Genomic DNA, 22,906 nt, shown 5'->3' with positions numbered 1-22,906 from the left:
CACACCCCTGGTTTTAGTTATTGTATTTGTATGCTTGTGAAAGTATAAACCAACAGATGGCTTATCGTTTGATGGATTTGTTTCAAAGTTTGAGATATATTAGATGTTGAAACTGTGTACCAAATTTCATTCATCCGTTTATTATTATTATTATTTATTTATTATTTATCTCGTTTCTGTGTTGGCGAAAGTGCAGACTGATAGACGGCCAACACTTGGATAGATTTGATATCGATTTGCAATTTAAATGCTAAGATTGTGTATCAAATTTCATTTCACAACTCTTTCCGTTTTGTTGTAAACTTGTTATCTTGTGTTCGGACAGAATTGCAAATGGTTTTCATTCAAAATTTGATAGACATTTACAAATTTTGTGTAAAGACCACATATCAAATCTCATCCATCTAGCGTTTTTGAATTATCATGTTCCCAGACAGACACACGTAATCCCGAAAATATGTTTTTCGAATTCAGGGAGGACTGTAGCGATTTAGTGATAGCGAGGACCGAGCTCTCAACGTTTGTGTTCATAGCCGAGTAACATGACCACTAGACAAAGGTGATCACTCCTGTCCAGAGGCTGTTATCTGGCTTATAAAACTTAACCATAGGACTGAAATACGGAGATTCGTCAAAATCTCGAGTTCAGTGTTTTTCTCTTTGCATAATACTTCTGTAGCGAATTGTTATGAGCGAGGATAGAACCTGGGACCTTGTGGTTCGCAGCCGAGTAACAAGACCACAAGACAAAAGCAATTGCCCGTGTTTCGTTGCTGTTATCTGGCTTATAAGCGTTTCACTACACTTCATATTCGAAAAGTACCAGCGTGAGTGGTCTTCTAAAACTTTCTCACATATTCTCTAATAAATATCCTTGTGTATTATTAACCACACGCCATTGGCGAACAATAATTACGACAGAGTCTATTAGCGTGCAATCTTTGATAATGAATCACTGGAATGTAGTTAATACCAGTACCAGAACATTTAAAAACCTTTATGTCCGACTATTGAAATCAGAATTTGGCACAGAACTGCAATTATACGCACACAATTACATGCCAAATTTTATATATTTAAGTCAGTCAGTTTTTGAGTTATTGCTTTTACATGCTTGCGATAGGCGATATCGACAGATACCCCCCCCCCTTGATGGGCTTTGTCTTCAAACTTGATATATATCTACACTCCCGATTATCCGCGGAATTGGGTGGCGCGACCGCCGCGGATAATCCGAAAAAAAAAGCTTAAAACGGGCATAGCAAAAGAGAAAACAGTCATTCCAACTTTGAAAAATCGTTTTATGTATAATAAAACGTAAAATAAACAGCAGGAAATGCTTAACTAACGCTTAATATTTTAGTATATCACTCAAAACTAACCTAAAATGCATTTTGGTAATGAAAACAGAAAAGTGCTTTGTACTTACGAGAGGAGTCGAGGATACACAGAAAAATTAATACATATGTACTGTTTTAATACTGTAATGTGTTATGTAATTACAAAAGCATAGCTGTAAAACTACACCTTTTTGAAGAAATCAGTCATTTGTGTTTGCTTCTTGCTTTGGAAGCATTTTATCTTGATCCGAGATTGCATTTTTCGTAGCATAAGTTTCTCGGCCAATTCCGCACTGCAAGGGTGAATAAGAAATCATTTACCCATCAGAGGGGAAGGTTCCGAGAAGGCCTGGGATATTTTTACCATAAATAAGCACAATGTTAGCAAATTTAACGTTTCGCTCAGTTTTGTGAACATTTTTATTTTCTTTGCTTTACGCTTGTATATATATATATATATATATATATAATATAAAACCTTTGTGCGGCAGGCGCTGATAACCCGCCCGCGGATAATCTTGAGTCTACTGTATATCCATACTTTGGATTTTAAATATCTTTGCTTTTATCCATAGTTCTCTTCATTTTCTAATTATCATCAATACTGTATTCGGACAGTCAGACTTGACGAATGCAGTATTTTTCTTTATACACTTTGTATCCGAGAAAGGAAAAATGTATCTATTTTGGAATTCACGCTTTACTGTAGCGCTTTCACCTTTTGAATTCCGTGACATAAACAGTTAGTTCTGGTTGTAGACGGCAGGGGCGTGTGTGGATATCTAATGGCGTTTGAAAGCTAAGATTGTTAAACTTGCTGCTAATTTTAGTACATACATATTTCGAGACTTTTAAAAATGTGACATCGACCTTTGTGTGTGTGTTTTAGTGTCATTTTTTAACAACTAAAATGTTAGCAAGCATTTGAAAGTTGTTTTTTCCCAGTTTTTCATAAATACCACAATAAATTGGCGTTGAATCATGGCATCAGTTTATTCCACATATATTGGACCCATTTAATTTTATTCGAATCAATTATTTGCCATCTAGTGAAAACGTAACAGTCGCAGTTTTTTAGGCTTATGAAACCTTTCTTTTAATAAAATGGCCATTTTCCGAATTTCAACGCGTTTTTAAATTCATCAGCATGCTAATTGTTTTAGGCTCATCTTTTATAATAAAGATTTTTTAGGGAATGAATTTATTATTCATTTATTTTCTGTGGCATATGATCGTTCGATATTCATGTTTCCGCGCAATATTTTTGAAACAGATTCTCGGGGTTTTTAAAAAAACTAAAACAAAGTGAACTTAATGATAAAAATAGGAACCTGACTAATTATACTTGACAAAATAATATTATCCTAATATGAAATTTATAGATTGATAGATTTATTTGGTAAAATGCTAATTATATTCTTTTAATCGAGCTGGCAGCGTCACTCCAACGGATGTATTCAGCTAGTCCCCCTTGTCGGTAATCCACTTTTTTAGAATCGAAATGTGATGCTCAGCTTAGCATAAACATGCAATTAGGTGTAAATATGCATGTATTTTTATCATATTGTTGCGAATCATATAAATTGATTCAGCTTCACGTGAAACCAATTTTTATATGTACTTAGAACTCCATATATTTTTTTAATAAAATGGGTTTCATTTATGTATATTTCCATTTTATTTTAACAAAGCTGTATTTTCAGCCCTTAACTCCCTCGTACACTTACTCAATACATCACAATTTTGTTAGTATAATGAAGAGGATACATTTAAAGATGCTTTCAAATTACTTACCATCTTTAATTATCTGAATGATTATTAACGCTTAACATCCATGATCGATAAAAACGATCGGTTGTTGACTTTTGATTAAAAAATTTACTTACATTGTTGTGTTTTGCATTTGACTGTATGAATTTTTGTATTAAAAATATGCATTTAATTTTTATTAATTTCCATTTTATTTTTCTCTTAAAGTGAAATTTAGAGGAAATAGTATTGTAATTGTCGAAAAATTCGACCTTAAACATCTAACATTCTAATTATAAACTAATAAATACCTTATCTGCATCAAAGGTAGTCGAAGAAACTGGGCCTGTTCTGAGATATAAACTTTAAATTTTCTATTTAAATGTGAAATTTTTTTTAATTAGGGAAATATTTAACTAATTTTCAATAATTTAAAAAATGATTTTTGTACAATTATACATAGTTCAATTGTACATACCCTCTCTGCAATGCAATAATTTTTTTTATTCCTGTCAAAATGACTACTCTGACAAAAATTATTTTTTGTACAGAAATATTTTCAGAAGTGGTAGCAAAAAAAAAAAAAAAAAATGACTCATTTTTAATTAATTAAAATGTTGATAATGAGTTTAAAAAAAAATGAGAGAAAGAGGCGTTCAAAGGTGCACATTCTCACTCTCCATAGTATGTTTAGGCCAACATCGGAAGTTCTGGGCCAAATGGTCTGTCTGTAGAATGCCAGCATTCACCTACATACACATACCTAAACATATATTAATCTTTATTGTAAAGTAAAGTTAATTTAAAATTATTTAAAAATTATAAATATTGTCTAGAATAATAGAAACGATAAAATTTCCAAATGATTATAAAAGCTGTTTATTTATCGGCTTTTGAACAAAGAGTCAATATTACGTCTTATGAAATGGTTCCTTGAAAGGCATACTAAAAGTGTTTTACGGTATATAAATCTGTTTTAATAAAATTTTATTTTTATTTTTTCCTTTAGTTTTGAAAATCAGTGTATTTCAATCTCTTGGAAATATATTTTTAAAATAAACTTTTCATTTCTGATTTCACGGACCGCTCCTGCATTGAGATTACAGCATTTTTTTTAAATAAAAATCATTATCTGTAAGCATTTTTTTGCAGATATTTATTCTTTGTATGCATTGCATGGATGTGTGAAATCCAGTCACGCCTTTTTATGAAAAATATTTACCATAACGCATAAAACATGAATAAAAGTGACATTTCCCCGCAATATTTCACGCACCGAGACCGTGCGAAGTGCACGCATCCATTTACCATCTTGGGAAGTAGATTAATGCCCTGCTTGAAGGCCGTGCTTCCTGAACCTTCACACTTCGAACTCAAAAGGGGTTGTCGTTTCAAGGCCAGTTACTGAGACACCTATTGTCTGGGCTGCTCATTTGTTATTCATTCCGAATCTTGGACTTCCGAGTTCAGCATCCACTAGGTTCTCTTTAAATCCAGTGACCTTAAATGACTCTAGATCTGTCACACGTGGACACTAATTAAGATTTCGAGGTTGTGATTATGTACATTAAGGTTTGTTTTCGTTTGGGAACGACCCTTGCGGAAATGTCATTCTCAATTTAGAGAAAATGGTTGTCTGGTTTATTTCTCTCATTCCTACTCTGCATAACTGCTGCGATGAATGCGCTTTTGTTGGGGGAATGGGTTGTTTTCATCTAAATGCGAAAATAACTGTGGTGGTTTTATTTATACATAGGATGTGGGTTTTTTATGTGAGGGAAATGAGTGAAAATCGTGATTGAAGTTGACCGCATATTATTCACTTCTCTTCCGGTTTAGCGGTGTCTGGTGGATTCCTAAAATGTGCCTGGTTGAATAAATTTCTTCCCAGGTCTTTAAATTCTTTTTTTAATTAGGAGCATTCTTCCCCCTCTCAAGGCTTAGACCCTACGATAGCAAATAGTAAGATGTACCCTTATATTTTTATTGTTTTCTTATGACATTAATCATTTTTTCTAGTTATTATATAACAGTTTCTTAATAGCTTTCAAAAAGGTGTGTGTGTGTGTGTGTGTGTGTGTGTGTGTGTGTGTTGTGTGTGTGTGTGTGTGTGTGTGTGTGTGTGTGTGTGTGTGTGTGTGTGTGTGTGTGTGTGTGTGTGTGTGTGTGTGTGTGTGTGTGTGTGTGTGTGTGTTGACGGCGACAATATATCCATATAACCGTTGATCACTTAGCACATGTATGCTTTGAAGTGTGGGAACATGCGCATTGGTGCAATTTTTAAAAAATTTCATTTAAATACAAATTAAGCAAAATTTTGGCGTTTTTCCCCCGTGATATTACTGCACAAAAATAAATTTAACTTTGATTTAGAATTCAAAAAATATCTTTTCAATTATGTCATTTTTTTTGTTTGCCGTAGAATTTTTTAAAAATCAATCTTTAAAAATATTTTTAAGCATGTTGTACAGCGATATATTTCATTATTAAGTTAAATTCAAATCGTTTTTCAATTTACTGCTAATATTTTATCATGGGTTTTTTTCTATTGTTGGTAATCAAGATATGAAAATTCGGATTATTTTTTCATGCTGAGTAGTAAGATGTGTTTTTAATAATTGTTTTGAAAATCTTCTTACATTAATGTTTAACTTAAAATCAGGCAATGGTGAAGAAAATTTTAAAGCGTGCCCGTTTTTTAAATGCTGATGCATTTTCCTGAATAATATAATTGAAAGCTTAAAGATATAGACAAAAAGTTAGTAAAATTCTTAGCACAATGAAAATAAGAAGAGTTATAATATTTGTTTAAATCTCAAATTTAAAAATATTTTGTTGGGGAAGCCATTAAGACTTAATTATGTAAAATATTTAGTTGAAGGTCTTGGAAACTATTAATTCCGCCAAACCAACTTATCACCATAAGCAACTAGTAAACTTTTATCGAATTGGGGGGGGGACCTTTAATAAATGTATCACTGATGATTGTTTGTATGCTTTTTTAAAATTCCTGTTTAATTCAACACAGTGAAAAAATGATATCTTACGCTTACTGATATTTTCTTATACTATAATCAGTTATCAATGCATTCGCAGTATTGTTTTTTTTTTATTCATTCACAAATAAACTTAATTTCAAATTAAATTAATCATTTCGAATTGGATAAATCATCATGTCTGGGAAAGTGAAAATGAAAATATTTTTAGCGAAATTAATTTTTCAGTTTAAAAAAAAAAATTATATAAGAAATCGATATACCCCTCCCCCTCACTCGGGGCACCGGAGCACCGTTGGCAGTTACGGCCCTGCGATTTTATTAACAATGGCTGATTGCTCTTGAGTGCTAATGTCAGACTGAATTAGAAATAAGATGAGGAAAAAGAGATCACCAAAAGCAAGCAAAAGTTTTCTTCATGTGCGCGTTTATTATAACAACTATTATTACTCCTAGAGATGTGCATTAAAATGTCTGATTAAATCAATGTCTTTTAATTTTCTTATCACTTCATATGATACTGGATGCTTTCGGTTTCATATAATGTTTTATCATTTTCTTTAAAAAAAAACTGTTCCACTCAGCTTTCACATTCATTTCTCAAAGAAACATATTTTTTTTTTTTTTTAATTCAGCTTATCTGATGAAGATTGAGAGCATAATGGCGAAATAAAACCAAACGATTTCCAGATTTCGAGCAAAAGATTTTTATTGAAATGCATAACCAATAAGAATCGTTCATTTGTTTGTTCGTTGTAGAAAAAATTATATAAATTTAAATCCTCTTGCAAATTTTTCTTATTTATTTTTATTGTATGGAATTATCTTATTGAAAACTAGCCGCCTTTGGCGACCAGCCGGTTCGCCAATCTTAATGTTCGTTTAAATTTTAATAATTAAATAGGTTGAACCGGAGTTTAACCCCCTTCTTCGCCAAGTTGCGATAACGCGCTAAAGCTGGCAATCTTTATTATGCACTATAATTGATCATCTGCTCCTTTGCTTTTGAATATTTCGCAAGGCCGTTGTTGGCGATTTTTAAAAATTTCTCCAAGCAGGTGGTTAAACTCCGGTCGTACCATTAAATATTTTACGCAATTCCAACTTTAATAGATTCTTCAGCAAAATATTTTAAAACTTCAAATTTTGATAGTCATATAATGCACTCCTAATAATAAAGGCCTTCAGTCATAACGTGATATGTGTCTCTCTAATTTTCTGTTACCCCTCGTAGAATATATGCTTTAAATTAAAGTGTAAATGATTAATCTGCAATTAATATAATAATATTTTTTACTGAAACAAAGCATTTTTTATAATAATATGATTACTGATAATAGAGTCACTGAGCGTTGAAACTTTATGGGCACTAAAGAATATCTTTCTTAATTTATGTAATATCTCAAGAATTTGTCAACAAAAATTTCTCAGATTCATCATGAACAGATCGATTCATTAACAATGTTTAATTTTAAATGCATCAAACTCTAAGAAAATAAAATGAATCGTTTAAAATAATGGGTCGAAAACAGATTTAAAAAAACTACTTAAAAAACGATGTACTTAAAACTATAAGCATATACAAAAAAGTATATAACTAACATAAATACAATTTAATTACAAAAGCATTCTATTAACCTAAAAATAATTTAAATCATTGAAAACAGCTTAAAAAAACTACTTAAAAAACGATGTACTTAAAACTATAAGCATATACAAAAAATATATAACTAACATAAATACAATTTACTTACAAAAGCATTCAACTAACCTAAAAATAATTTAAATCATCCGTTGATAACGGTTGTCATGGCAACAATCTGAACATAATGCGCATGCGTGAATTTTTCTACGCCAGTTGTGGTAACGCTATGCAGATTATACATTTTTAATTTCCTTTATTCTGTGTTATTTTAATTCAAAAGTACTTCAGAATGAATCTGAAACATGGATTAATTAACAATGTTTAATTTTAAATGCATAAAACATGAAGAAAATAAACAGAATCGTTTGAAATAATCCACCGAAAAATGTTAACCCTAGCCTCAATTCTGTTGGGAGAAAAATATAACTGAAGCCTTACTCATTTGGCGGTGTGGAAAATGGAAGATTTTTTTGGCGGAAAAGTTGGCGGTGGGGAAAAAGGAATATTTTTTTGGCGGGAAAGTTAGTTTTTAACAAATAATTAAAATTTCAAAAAAAGGAACCCCAGGTGCACATTCCCGACCTCTAAGGTATACATGTACCAAATTTGATAGCTGTATGTCAAATGACCTGGCCTGTAGAGCGCCAACACACACACACACACATTGAGCTTTATTATAAGTATAGATTATTCTTTCAAAAATTATTTATCCATTATTTCTAATTTTCAGTTTACATATATGTATTAAATAAACCTTCTGTTATATCGTCTATTAATAAACTGGGGCAAATACCGATTAATTCATTTGTCATTCTGCTCATGCTCCCCAGTTGAGTTTGAAAATCGATTTGCTTCAAGGCAATCGATGAAAATAAAAAGAGCTATTAAAATTTTCATATTGGGCGTCTGCCGAGCATAGTAAAGTGATATATGTAGAGGAAAGAAATGATTTTCACCATTTTCATTGTCCTGCAAAGTCAAGAATCATAGATTTTAGAAGGCTGTCAAGCACAAATGTTAACATGGGCTCAGTAAACAAAGACATAACTTTATCCGGCCCCCAAAAAACAAGCACTTCCATCACGTTGGCTTGTTTCGAAAACATGGTATAAAAAGGAACAAGGACAGCTGTAAAATGCAATGTTTTTTCCCGGGCACTTGGCTTCTTTCCTCTGCTGCCATCTTTCATATTGTGATGGATATTTTGTCCCTAATAATTAATACCAAAAATGATCAAGGTGAATGTCAGTAACTCTGTATATGATAGGAATCTTATTTCCCTTCATATGTGTGAATACTAATTGCTCGCATTGCTAAGTACTTCCAAACATGAATAATTTCATATCCTGCTTTCGAGTATTTTCAAACTTTATTTATGACCGTCCTATATTCATCAATCATCTCCTCTGTTAGTAAACATCTGAATCTAAATTAATGAACGAAATGGAAACAAATTTCATGTAGAAAATGTGGGGAAAACAAACTAAAAAAAAATAAAATACAGCAATGGTGGTCTCCTTGGAACTTTCTCGTGTTCTATCTAATGAAGGTATTATCACTTTCCTCTCCCGCATGCCCATATATATATATATATATATATATATATATATATATATATATATATATATATATATATATATATATATATATATATATATATATATATATATATATATATATATATAAGCATTATTTTCTTTTAAGCAGAAGGCAGGTTTGAAGATACTTTTGATTTCGTGACGTCGTTTTATTTCATCTTGAAGAAGCAAGCATGGCACGCCGCCGCAGAGCGGCACAAAAGCAGAAGTGGAGAAGAAGAGCGAAATAAATTATTCCCCGTCTTATATAACCTGAGATTTTGATATGGAAAATATTTCTTCATAATGCTAATATATTAATAAGATTTTGATAGAGATTTCTGACGCATGTCAATCACAAGTAAGGGAAACACAGGGATCTTTTAAAAAGAATGTGAATAGTGGACATTTTAAAAAAATTGTTGATCTAAATAGGAATTGACTTAATTTTTTGTTTTATATTACTTGTTTTTTATTCATTAATGATTTCTTTTCGCGATTGAAATAAAAATAACAATTTATCGTTTTCACTTATTCTTACATTACTCCAGTTTGCACAAATTAATAAATAGCATAATAAAATAAGTTATTACTTCGCTGTAAGAAATTTGTTTCGATATCAACTTTGTATTTATCCCGCTTTTGTTCGGGCCGACCCTGAATTTTCGCATCATTAATGAAATTGTTTGAAGGGTTGATGAAAAGGGTTAATAAATAGTTTTAAGGGTTGACTGTCCTTTGGTTAGAAGCAGGTAAACGCGATTATTTAAATATATCAAATTAGGCTCGCGCATTTTGTGACTATAAGTGCAGTTTTGTGTCAGATCTTTGTTTCAATCAATTGATAAAAATGTGTCTAAAACACAAATTTGATTTTTGGATACTATTAACCGCATACCAGGGATTAATCGCCAAATAATTCGCCAAGGACCTTACCGTAGATTCTGTAAAAATGCTTTAATTCACGCTAAAAACTAATACTTCTTAACTATTCTACACCAATGTCATACAAGACGTTCTGTGGCATTTTGTGAGAGAGTATGCTAGAAAGTTTGGGGAAATGACTCCAGCCAGTTTCTATATTTAATTCTATTTTCAAGAAATAATTCCCGTTCTACAATACGCATCTTAATTATATTTATACAAGTGCATCGTTAAAATTTGTGATAGAAACCATATGCTATAATTTTAACATCAAATATTCCATTCTGTAACAAAATGGCCGAACTTTTTTAACTGCTCAAATTTCTTCTAAACATTCTTATGTGCGAACACATGTTTCTATTCTCTCTCTGGAAGCTCTAGAAAGTGAATGTTTTTCATCATAAAAGCTCTTTATAGCTTCCCTCCTGTTCCCATCAGAATGCAGCTGCGAAACGACAAGGGGGAAAAAAAATCTAATGATAACAAAAAGGAAAAAAAGAACTAGTAAATAGGACGAGGCGGGAAGCACATTACGAGTCGGATTCGAACTATCGTCTGCCGCGGGGGGGGGGACAGTAGTGGAAGCGGGAAAGACGGAACAATCGGTATATTCACAAGATCGCTCCAAACAAATGTAAAGTAGATGTAAGCTAAACAGTCATTCCGCCACTCTCATTTGATGTCAGGGATCGTCCCGGATTGCGAACAGGAGTAACTCGTATATTGGCGCTCAAGGGGATGACAGCAAAAATTAAAGGAATCCAGATTTTAATATTTATAGTGCATTAATTCTTGTATATGTAATCATTAAGGATCATAGTGTATCAGAATAAAAGCCCAAATTTGATATAATCTGAAATCTGGAATATCGAAGCAAATGTTAATTTGTCATTTTTTTTAAGAAAATAGTGTTTAAAAAAAACCTGAATATATTCTGTGTATGAATACTCTTTTTAATGAAGCGTTCAAATTTTAATTGATAAAAATTGCAAATTGTATGTTTGTTTGTTTTTTATTTTTAAAAAAAATTGATGTACTAAAAATTGAGTGACACCAGATTGTTATATTCTTTTTTTTTTTTTTTTTTTTTCTGAGGCTACGCTATTCAAAAAAAAAAAAAAAAATGATGCTTGCTTTATTGTTCTTAGTTTGTCAAGTTTAAAATAGCGTATTTCTTATTAAATAAACGTTTTTTTTTTTTTTTTTTTTTTTTTAGAATGCAGATGTTAAACTGCAGCAATTTATACACTTAATTATGACAATATAAACTATATAGAAGCGAAATTTCTAAAAATTGGCAGTTTACTTTGGAACTCTATTGTCGAACATGTACTTTATTAGTGTTCAATACTTTTATTATTAACAGTAAACAATTTTTAATGTTTATTATTAACAATTTTAAAAAAATGTTTGTAGTTTTCATGAGTTATATAATGAATGGTCTTTATTATATTACAAAATGAAATACTCATTATAAATGGATTGAGTAGGTCTACTTTGTTAAAAATATAGCTTATGATCAATTTTCTTTCCCAGTTTTTACTATATATATGGACTATAATCATTTTATCGTGAGCAGTGTAAATGAACCAGTTTGAAGAAAGAAAAAGAATGGTAAAAATGATAAATTATTTTTTATGCTTTATTAATCTATTTCTTCTTTTTAATTTGAAAAAATTATTACATTTTATCTTTGAATTTTACTTCATTTATTTACTGTCTTATAAAATTCCTCAACTGACGTTCCAGTTTGAAAATATGAAAAATCACTTCTTTCAAGTTAATAACACTGGAATTTTAAATTTCTATAAAGGATCAACATACTGTCCGTGATTTCATCAGGTAATTGAATTTGTAAATAATTTATTTGAATGAAAGTAACCAATTTTTTTTTTAATAAGTTATTTGGTTAGAGTTTAAAAGGTCCATCTTCTAGATCAAGAATTTTCAAGCTTTTTAAATGTTATGCAGTATAAACAAGAATAAAAAATATATGTACCATTATAAAAAAAAATGAAAATCGTTATATTCTAAATGAAGAGTTCATAATTATTTTATAAAATATTTTGATTTTATATTATTCGAAAATGTTTCTAAATGAAATATTTATTTCATAATAAAATACAATTGTGGTATAAATTATAATAAAGAGTGGGTAGGTATTCATTAAACCAAATATTATGATTCTTTATTGACGGTAACCAATTTTTATTTGTCTAGCAATATTTTCCATGATTTGAAGCGTATGCCAGATTCAAATTGTGGCATTTTCCTATGCCTATTTTTAATTAATAACATGGCTGAAAATCCAATTTTATAAAGTGATATGCTAAAAGGCATTGAACATTTTATTGCTTTGTAATAAAATATATTTCTCTTTTTTTCTTTCCTTTTTTTTCGCCAATATTTGTAAAAGTCTGTTACTCGTTTCATTATTAATCCCATTATTATGAAAATCGTATGATATGAGAATATGACAACATATTTAAGAGAGTGCCGAAATGGGGAAGTATATTTTTACCTAAATAATAAAGTCAAAATAAAATGTTAAGTACGACAAGATTTTGCATTTATGTCTAACATTCATTAAATATTTTATTTAAAAATTGTACTTATAAAATAATATACCATCAGTTCGTCTACTACCACAGTTTGAGAAATCCTGTTCAAGATGTTTGTGACAGTATTGCACTTAAATTTAGCATTATTTTCATTTAAGACTATTCCGTATGTTTGCAGTATGGAAAAACATAATATGCGAAAAGCGAAAATAAATTATTTCAACGTGATTCATCGTTCGCATTTTACAAATATTCCCTACGTAACTGATTCAGTCATCCGTAGCGATCGATATGTTAAGTTGACGAGAGATAATGACTAAACGATTATGACATCAAAGAAGAAAGTTTTTTTAAGAAAAGAACCTTAAAATACCTTTCAAAGAATTAGGTCTGTCTGTTAATTAAGGTTTATCCTACTTGGCAGAATTTAAGTCTCCATTATGACATAATTCATATGAAATCACAACCGCATATAATATACCTAGCTGTCATCTAATATCTTGCAACAGACTGCCTGCTTTAGGTTGCATCGGGGTTTTAATATATCTTTCTGCGAAATGTACATTGAAAGAAGCAAGCACATCTCATTTAACATGCATCACGTCATCATGGATTAACTCAAATGGGGTAACTTCTTACTGAGTAATGCCATAGCAGAGTGCATCACAATGACTTCAATTCCGTTGCTATAGAAAGATTTGCGTGTAGTAAAGACTATACAGAGAATAAAATAGAAATATAATAAATCTATTCACCTATAATAAATGTAAATGTGGAGAGGGGGTGCCAACTCAGGTACCGTCTTTGTCATCTGTCTGAACATAGCCGTAGTGTTGCTTTACAATGGGACGTTAATATAACTAAACTAAACTAAACTGTATTATAATAATCAAAAAATATGATTTCGAGAGTTTGATATGCCTCCATATTTTAGATCTCCCTGAGTCCGGGGAAAAAATATATTTTAAAATTGACTTGTTTGTCTGTGAATACTTTTGTTTTAAAGCGGAATGAACTAAAAAGATAAAATTCAGTTTGTTGTCTTCAAATCAGAATTTAAGATATATATCTAATTCTCGACAAATTCTTCAGGAGACAGCAAGTGTGACTGTCTATTCTTGTGAAGATAATAACTCAGAATTTCAACAAACTAGAAAAATAAAATTAGTATATATGATTTTATCTACTATTTTGATTTCGAATTGAATCATTACATTCAATGCACTCGGATAGACAAATTTCTAGTCAATAATTTTTGTCCCAAAATTTAATATTGATTTACAGGTTTAGTGTAAATCCATATACCAAATTTTATACATTTAGTTCACACTGGTATACAAACTTCTAATCGATGAATTTTGTCCCAAAATTTAATATTGATTTACAGGTTTAGTGTAAATCCATATACCAAATTTTATACAATTAATTCACACTGGTATACAAACTTCTATTCGATGAATTTTGACCAAAATTTAATATTGATTTACAGGTTTAGTGTAAATCCATATACTAAATTTTATACGCTTAGTTCATTTTATTGTTAAGCTATCATATTGACTAGCGAATAAACAAAAAGACATCTATAAAACATGGAGATTTGTCTAAAGCTTTTTTTAATGAATGTTTTTTGTTTTTTTAATTGTTTGACGATTACTATATTTTATATACTTTTTTTACTGCTAAAGAAGAAGAAAAAATGAAAGAAACATCTATAAAAGGTTTTTTTTTTAACTTTTTGTTAAGTTTTTAGTTTCCTTCTTTAACACCTAAAATAGTAAATTAAAACCTTCTCATTGTAAAGCCTGATTTCAGAACCAGCCTCTTAATCAGTTCCCTAGTAATGACTCGCTGAAGACATCAGCGTTATTGGAGGGCGAAACGGGTGAAAAGGGTTGAGGAAGGTCAACAAGCCATATAGATTATCTTGTAGGGGAGAACCACCAATCAGCCTACCATGAATTCCACGCTGTATGATAAACAGGAAGAGGGTTGGGGAGTTGTCAGTATCCGTCATCATACTGGGGAGGGGGTGGAAAAGATGATATATATGCTCATGAAGTACCCTCTGATTCATAATAGAGTAAATTCACGTTGCACTAATCACATGACAAACGTTTCTGCGCATGTCGTCTAATAGCTTCTAATCATGAAATACTGTCCAGTTGTTAAGTATAAATATTTTTCTCCTGGCAAAAACACACAATGTATATCGAAAAATTAAATGACAGGAAGTAATTGAATTTTTTTTCTCATAGTTTTAAAACTTCTTTTTTTATCTTTAATACTTGACTTTGATATTCATTTTCGAATCTCGGTGCTTTTCCTCAACTTTGGTGTAAAACGGAGAAATTTAGTTAAAGAGCATTTGAAATCTGGTCGCAGAAGCCGTTTAGTAAAAGTAGTCTTAAAAAAAGGTTTAGAGGTTTGTTGGAAAAGATGCGACTAATTTTGAGGTTTTATTGAAAGATTACAAACAAAACATTTCAACTTAAAAAGCTTTAAACCTTTAATTTTTCGGAATTTTTACATGCAGAATCAAAACTTTATTATATATACTTATTTTCAGTGCTTGCTAATATGCTAAATCTGTTTTTTTAAGCCGTATCATGTTCTAACAACATAAAAAGTAAAATAATTCCAGTAAATCAATTAAAATACTTATCACTTTTCTTGATTATCAAGTTATGCCCTTTAGGAGTAAATGAGTAACATTTATGTAATGTTATGTTATGTCTTTTATAATGTATATGGAACATTTTTTCACATATATTTTAATTAATGAAAATTATTTCACTGACTTAAATATTCATAATTATAAGGTTAAATGTTTTATAAAACTGTGGTAAAAAAAAAAACTATTAAGTTTAAGAATTTTTTCTTGATTTAGGGAGAATCGCATTTAACCAACTTTCGAGATCTGTTTTAGTTGTTAAAGATCCTACAGTCCTTAAATTAGAGTGCAACCCTTCTTTGCATGATCATGACATTTAGTGAACAAAAAATTGTACTCAAAACAGGTATACTTTAAATTGGTTGTTCCTGGCAACTTTTTTCACGACTAGTGCGTAATAAGGAACGTAGCTGTGAAAAAAAAAAAAAAATCAAATGTCACAATCATTATAGTGGGTTTGAACTTGTCATTCCGCTGTTGTGGTTGGAAGAAACGTGCGATTTCTTGAATATTTTTTAATAACTAATCTGAGATTTTTTTGCTAATAAAAGTTATAATGAGTGGAGAAATTTAGAAGAGAGGGACACTGAAGATTTTGTACTGAGCTTAACATGTAAATTTACATGATGATGGGTACTTCCATCGTAGTGTTTTTCAATTATTTTATATTTATACTAAGATTTTTTAAAACATTTTTCCTTTAATCTAAAGCATGAATTATATAAGTTTGATTTATTGCCCCCCAAAAAGAGAAAAAATCATACATAGAAGGGTTAAGGTGACGGGACATTTGATAATCACATAAGAGTATGCACATTTTTCATCATTTTGGACAAGGAATGTTTGACAACTGTGATGATTGGGATAATTTAATAATTGATTTGGTTGAAGAAGTTTCTATATATCTGTCTACAATAACCGAATCCATCTCAAAGGTGAGTACCCAAACGGCAAATACTTATTTGCAATGAAAATATCAGGGATTGGGTGACATTAGTTAATCGTTCGTTGGTGTAGAGCGTCATTTCCATGTATTGCATGCATCTAATGAATGAATCATCTTTCATTTCCCAACGGCTCAGAGTACAACAGCATCGACATTACAACGAAGCGAAATGGAGCGGAATGATAATCATGGAGGGCGTTTTCTGCAGTTTATGAAATCAAGTTCTGCGTTCTCAGGCGGCAGAAATGTTATTAAAATATGTTACTTTGTAGAATGAATTGTTAAGAATAATTTGCAGTTTTATGTGATATTTTGATACGATTGATGTAAGTGTTCGATTTACTTTCTAAGTTTTTCAGTGCATATTTAGAGTTTTTATATTTTCATAAGGCTCTGTTTATTAGAAAACGCGGATAGTTGGAAGTTGATGAGATCACAATAAGTTCATATTAAGGATTTGGGAGGGGTCTCCTAAAACCTTTCTCGCATAACTTATAATACACTTTTCATACCGAGAACGCCTGACATGGTTTTGACGCACAATGATTATGAAATATTAGCTTTTGGCGTAAATAGAGTATTAGCTTTTTTTGTCGAGTTATTTAGCGATTAATCCCTGGCATGTGTTTATATTATACGAAAATCGAATTTTTGTTTTAGACATGTTTTTCTTTATCGATTGAAACAAAAAATTCACACATAACTGTACTTGTAATTAAAAACTCCTTTACCAAATTTGATATATTTAAGTGATTGCGTTTTTTGAGTTCTCGTGTTTACATGTTTCTGAGAGTACAGACCAACCGACAATCAAACCTTTCTTGGATTTGGCTCAAAAATTAATAGGTGTCTACACGTTAGATGTTAAATCTATGTACAGAATTTCATCTATCTAGCTCTTTTCGTTTTTTAGTTATCGTGTTAACTTATATTCCAACAGCTGGACAAACTTCCACCGAAAAGATTTTGCTCAAAATTTGATAGAATTCCACAAATTTGGTGTAAAGGCCAAATACGAAATTTCATTCGTCTACCTCAAAGCTTTTTTGAGTTATCTTTGTCACAGGCAGACGGACATTTTCTAAAAATGTGATCAGTGTAATCAGGGAGGTTTAAAACGTTGAGATTTGTCAAAATCTCTTGCTCGAATTTTTTGACGAACGAGTATACGATTACGTATACGAGAAAGTAATAAAGAATAGCAGAAAAAAAAAGTATATATACTAGAAATGCATTCGAAATTTATTTTTAATGTATAATCGTTTTTAATAAATAGAAAAACGTGCATTCGAAATTTATTTTTAATGTATAATCATTTTTAATAAATAGAAAAACGGGGAAGTAAACAAATATTAATTAGAATATAAAAAATTAATAAATGTAAATATAAATATTTGATAAATGTATAATATTAATAAAGAATGCAAATATTTTTTAATGTAGCAGTTATACAGTAAACATCAGGATAAACAGTACAATTCAGAATTAAAGCTTTAAAATTTTTGAAATTTCTCGAATTTTCGAAATTTTAATTGCTTTCCTGTGTTGAATGGATTGCACAACAGTAAAATCTACTAACGAATTAAGAGCCTTAGACAATTATTTACATACAATTGTTAAAAACACATGGTAAAGGTTTATTTAACCTAAGAAAATTATTGAAAAATGAAAAAAAAAAAATTTAAGATAATTCTTTTATCTATTGAATTATCTAAAAATTTGAACAAAAAAACGTTCGAATTAGTTAATTTACGGCACATTCATTTTTATCATGAATTTTAATATGGCGTTTCCAAATTTAAATTTGTGGGATAAAGCAAAACAAAGCAAAATTTTAAATATTATTTTTAAATATATATTATCATATTTGTAATATCTACTGACTAATTAAATCACTAGGAAAATTGGCCATAATCATTCATATCTTTGTTAGTTTCCATACTGCAGAGTTATCAAAGTTTTAAGAAAGAGGAACTCATAGGGAAACTCAAGGTATCTAGCTAGGCGTGAGTAAGGTTAATAAACAATAGAGGTTATATTGAAATAAGGATGAATGCTAGATATCATTCAAGTATAAGGAAAGAGGCACCAAAGAAGTATAATAAATACGCATAACAAAAGTAAATCGATAAAAGAGTCAGATAGTGCGAAGGAAGTTTAGAAGTAAATAAGAATTTTTTTAATGAAGTTATTCCCTGGTACGAGTTTAAAAGGTCGAATGAACTAAAGAACAATGATTTCCTGTTTAAAGAAATAAATATTTAAAAAAAAAAGAAATTTGAAATTGTTTTCTTTGTTGAAAGATATAAGTTTTTTCTGGTCATTTTAGCCGCAAACGATGCAATGAAAAAACTGCAATTGAATAAAAATTGCGTGGCTCGGGTAAAAAAAAAAATTCAAATTTAGTCGAATATATAAATTAAGTTTGTCGACGAATGTAAACTACTAAATAGCTAAATTTATTTTGTCAGAATTGATATATGTCATATGTCATCTCCTCTTCTATATATAAATATATCTTAAAGCTTCGAAGATCGTTTTAATAACCAAATAAATAAATTAATTAATTAATACACAAAAAAATAGAAAGAAAGATTTTTTAAGAATGAAATATAAATAAAAAATTATTTCTAATTTATTATGTCTAATTCTGATGATTTAAAAAATCGTTTGCTAAGAGATATTGCGATGTTTAAAATTAAATACCGGTTATTGTCGTTTTTTTTTTTTTTTTTTTTTTTTGCTTGCAATTTAAATAAAATGGAAAACATTTTTATTTTACGATATTTTGTATTAGCATTCTATTTTTTTATTCTTATTTTTTCTGAAATTGAAATAAATTTATTTTATCTAATGTTATAGAAATTTTAATTAAGAACAATATTATTTATCATAATTAAAAGATAATTCGCTTGAAAAAAATTGAAAGGGAAAGCAAAACTTAATAAATATTATTATGCTTTCCTAATAGGAACAGCAGAATTATTTATAACCAATCGCTTCTGAAACTGAAATTTAGTATCCGAAGTTCATTACCAAGAGTTCATATTTCCAGTTCTTTATTCTTCTTATTCATATGCAGGTCCTGACCAGACCGGGCAGTTCACGAAAGAAAACCTGTCGATGTAAGATACTTTTTACTGAAGTACCATCCCTCTAGCTTTCGACCATTCTAATTTTGTGTCCGACCCCTCTCATTTTTCATCCCCATCCTCCTCATCCCTCCCAAAAATAAGGCATCACGGGGATGACTCTCTGCGCGCATGGGCAACAGTTGCCTTGCTCCCGCAGTCGTCTCTCCCAATCCGCCATCGCTGTGATGTGTGTGTATGTGTGATCTGTTGTGTTACGGAATTTCTGCTGTGATCGCACGCTTTTTATCATTAAAATAACCTGTGTTATCGGATTATCTATCGCACCACTCCCCCGTGTGATGTGAATCGTTTGCCCTCGGGATGATGGACACTCTCCTGCAGGGACAGAGGGTGTGGGAGACCAACGGCAATATCATGGTGGTCAGGCAGGCCGATTCCAAATCTTCCACACCCCTTACATCGCGGACCACTGAACAGCAAGGATGTGAGTGAATTTGTGATTCTTTACCCTTTCTCATGGATTATATCAAGTTTTTGGATAAATATATGTTATCTGTTGATTTAGATTGCTAATGTGTGCCTGTTGTCATTTTAGTTATTTGGTTGGTAAAAATTGCATCAGAATGACTTTCATTGATCCAGTTGGTTATTAAAAATATGAATTATCTTTTTAAGTTTAAGTTGCTATAGATTATTTAGCTTTATATTATTTATATTATTAACCCGTTCATGACTTCATAATGTTATTATTTTCATCCATTCATAAGTTTGGAAATCGAAGAGTATATGTTTATGAGTACGTATTCATTGAAATGTGTACGTGTTAAATTTTATATTCGAAACTTACTGTATTGTAGGTAAAATATAATTAGCATTATTCTAGTTCTTACATAATATTAATTCAGATAGTTATATATAAGAAATTTTGTGATTATACAACAATCATAACGAAATGATAATTTTTTAATAGTTTCTATAAAATATGTCTAAATTAATAAAAACTTTTAAATGCAGATTTTAAAATTTAATTTTTAATTTTTTCCCCTTTTTTTATTTATGAATTCTTAATCATGCATCTTATTGTAATTTAATTAAATTTATAAAATTAAAATTATTATATGAATGATCTTTTTAAATGGTTATTAATATCTCGGGAAAATATCATAATAAATATATGAGAGAAAATATAAAAATAAATATAAAATAAATAAATCATGAAAAAATTGTTGGTGAATGCGTAGTTGTATGAATATTGTTACTAGAATTTTTCTTAGTCTGCTTCGATATTATTTTATTCTAGAAAAAATATTCTAGGATTGTTTACTTTTTGCTGTTCATCGCTTGAAATCTTACCAAATCTTAATAAATAATAGAATTTTAATTACTTGTTTTTGGTACGTCGTAGTGTAATTTTAAAAAATAATCAAACCTTGCATTAGAGGCTAAGCTTCGAAAATGGGCGTAGCTCTTTAAAAAAATTTTATAAATAAGAATTGTCTTTTGTTTTTATTTATTGATGTTTTAAACGAATGTATCTTGAAAGAAAGCATTATGTTTAATTTGGAATCAATTTTAATATCTTAGCCATCAACTTCTCTACAATTTTCGCGACGTACTTTCCAATCTGACTGCAAGGAATCTAGATTTCTGGAGCAGTATTTTATTTAGTTTATGATGATCTGCTTCTCCTCTAAGGTGTAAGAACTGAATATTTACTTAAGGATGTGTCCGGTGTTTAAATTTTTATTAATTACATATTTTTAAGATTTTCAGGTAGAAAAATGTGTGTTTTCATTAAGCACTCTAAAAACTAAAAAAATAGTTTCAAAATGGTTACAAAAATATTAGACTATTCAATGTTATAAAATCCCCTTCTTTCATTTGATATTCCACTTTCTACTAATATGACAGTTGTATTGTATTTTGTTTAAAAAGCTGCAGTTTTAAGAAATAGTACAAAAAAATTGTAAAAATAATAATTTAAAGGCTATCAACTTAAAAATTTATCCAAAAAATAAAATTTCTGTGAAATCAAATTATGTATGATTAATAGTTTTCCATTTGCTGTCTATTTGAAGAACCTTTAAGATAAATAACTGGAACAATTAATTTTGAATCTTAGATTTTATATTAATACATATTATATAATAATTTCTAGTATAAAAGTGCAAGACTCTGAAAAATGAATAACAGAGACAGATTTTTAAAAAACTGATGTGTAAATAAAATCGGAAATGCAGTCGTAATAAATTGTAAAGATAATGCCATATTTCAGTTTGCAAGTGAACGTAGTATATTTTAGTGCCTTAAATTAGGGGTATAATGACATAAACAAAATATTCTGTTGATTGAGGTACAGCAACTAAACCTATTGAAGAAACTTTTATTTTAAAAACTTCCATTGTTTGTACCAAGATATAATTTAATGTATTGTTGCTTTTCCTGACATCGATGTAGATGAGTATGATTAAGCGCATGAAAGTAAATTGAAAAAGAAATGTAAATTTTGAGATTTATTAAACATAAAAAAAATTTTAAAAATATTTTTCCTTTTATTTTCGTTAAAGGATTTTTTTGCTGAAAGAGCATTTTCTTTTAAGGGGAAAAAAAAACTCTTGTGAGATGCGATATTAGACTTAGGAAATCCACATGGAAAATTTTATTCTATTCTAAACAATAAAATTTTTAAAATATGTAATATTGTGATATCAAATAAATTCTTTTGCTTTATGTATAAATTCTTAAAAACTAAGGGAATTGTTTAAAATTGCAATTTAACAAGATTAAATTGTTCTTATTGTTATTTTAAAAATGATTTTAAAAATCATATCATGTGAGTAATTGCAGACGATTTTATTGTTTATATTTCTTTTCCTCTTGTAGCTTAAATTTCCCTTTAGAAAATACACATAACTTAGGTTTTATTTATCTTGAAAGATATTATTATAGTAGCTGCCTTGTGGCAACTGTAATACATTATTCCTTTCTATTTAAAGATAAAGTTGCTTATAAAAAAAAGTAAATGTTGTTTGTATGTTGAAGCTGCTATAAATATGTTTTATCGCAAAAGTAGTTCTGATTTAAGAGAACTACTTTTCTTTCTTTCTTCTTTTCTTTTTCTTTTTGCTATTGTTTTTCTCTTTTATATATATCCAGAGAAAGAAAAATTTAACAGTAGCTAGTCTCAATCCTTGAAACACCAGTAAACACTTTATTTCATTAAACCTCGTTTGGAGTAATAATTTTTTCCAAATGTTACACTTCGTAGTGATACAGCAATTTTAAGGCCAATATATTTGCCAACTAGATGTCATTGGGAATGATGCCAAACTTCTTAAGTTTTTTGGGGGGTAGCTTCTGACGTATGTATTTTAGAGTCTAATTTTAACTGACTGAAAAAAC

The 22,906-nt window shown here is 29.7% G+C and overlaps 1 protein-coding gene across 3 annotated transcripts in view; it reads left to right on the top strand.

Moving 5' to 3' along the window:
• Nucleotides 1-22,906, top strand: part of LOC129956962 (uncharacterized) — a 113,054-nt gene that overhangs the window by 38,236 nt on the left and 51,912 nt on the right. For 2 of the 3 annotated variants that reach the window (XM_056069026.1, XM_056069024.1), the window contains exon 1: nucleotides 19,703-19,988. The exons of the other annotated variant lie outside the window; for it this stretch is intronic. In XM_056069026.1, coding sequence (XP_055925001.1) covers nucleotides 19,865-19,988 — 124 coding nt within the window. In that variant the 5' untranslated portion in view covers nucleotides 19,703-19,864. Of the gene's footprint in view, nucleotides 1-19,702; nucleotides 19,989-22,906 lie in introns of those variants that run through there. 3 annotated transcript variants of the gene reach the window in all.

The sequence above is a fragment of the Argiope bruennichi genome, chromosome 11 (assembly GCF_947563725.1).
Source record: "Argiope bruennichi chromosome 11, qqArgBrue1.1, whole genome shotgun sequence".
In the NCBI taxonomy this organism is placed as follows: Eukaryota; Metazoa; Arthropoda; class Arachnida; order Araneae; family Araneidae; genus Argiope; species Argiope bruennichi.
This window is presented reverse-complemented; position numbering and strand designations above follow the sequence as displayed.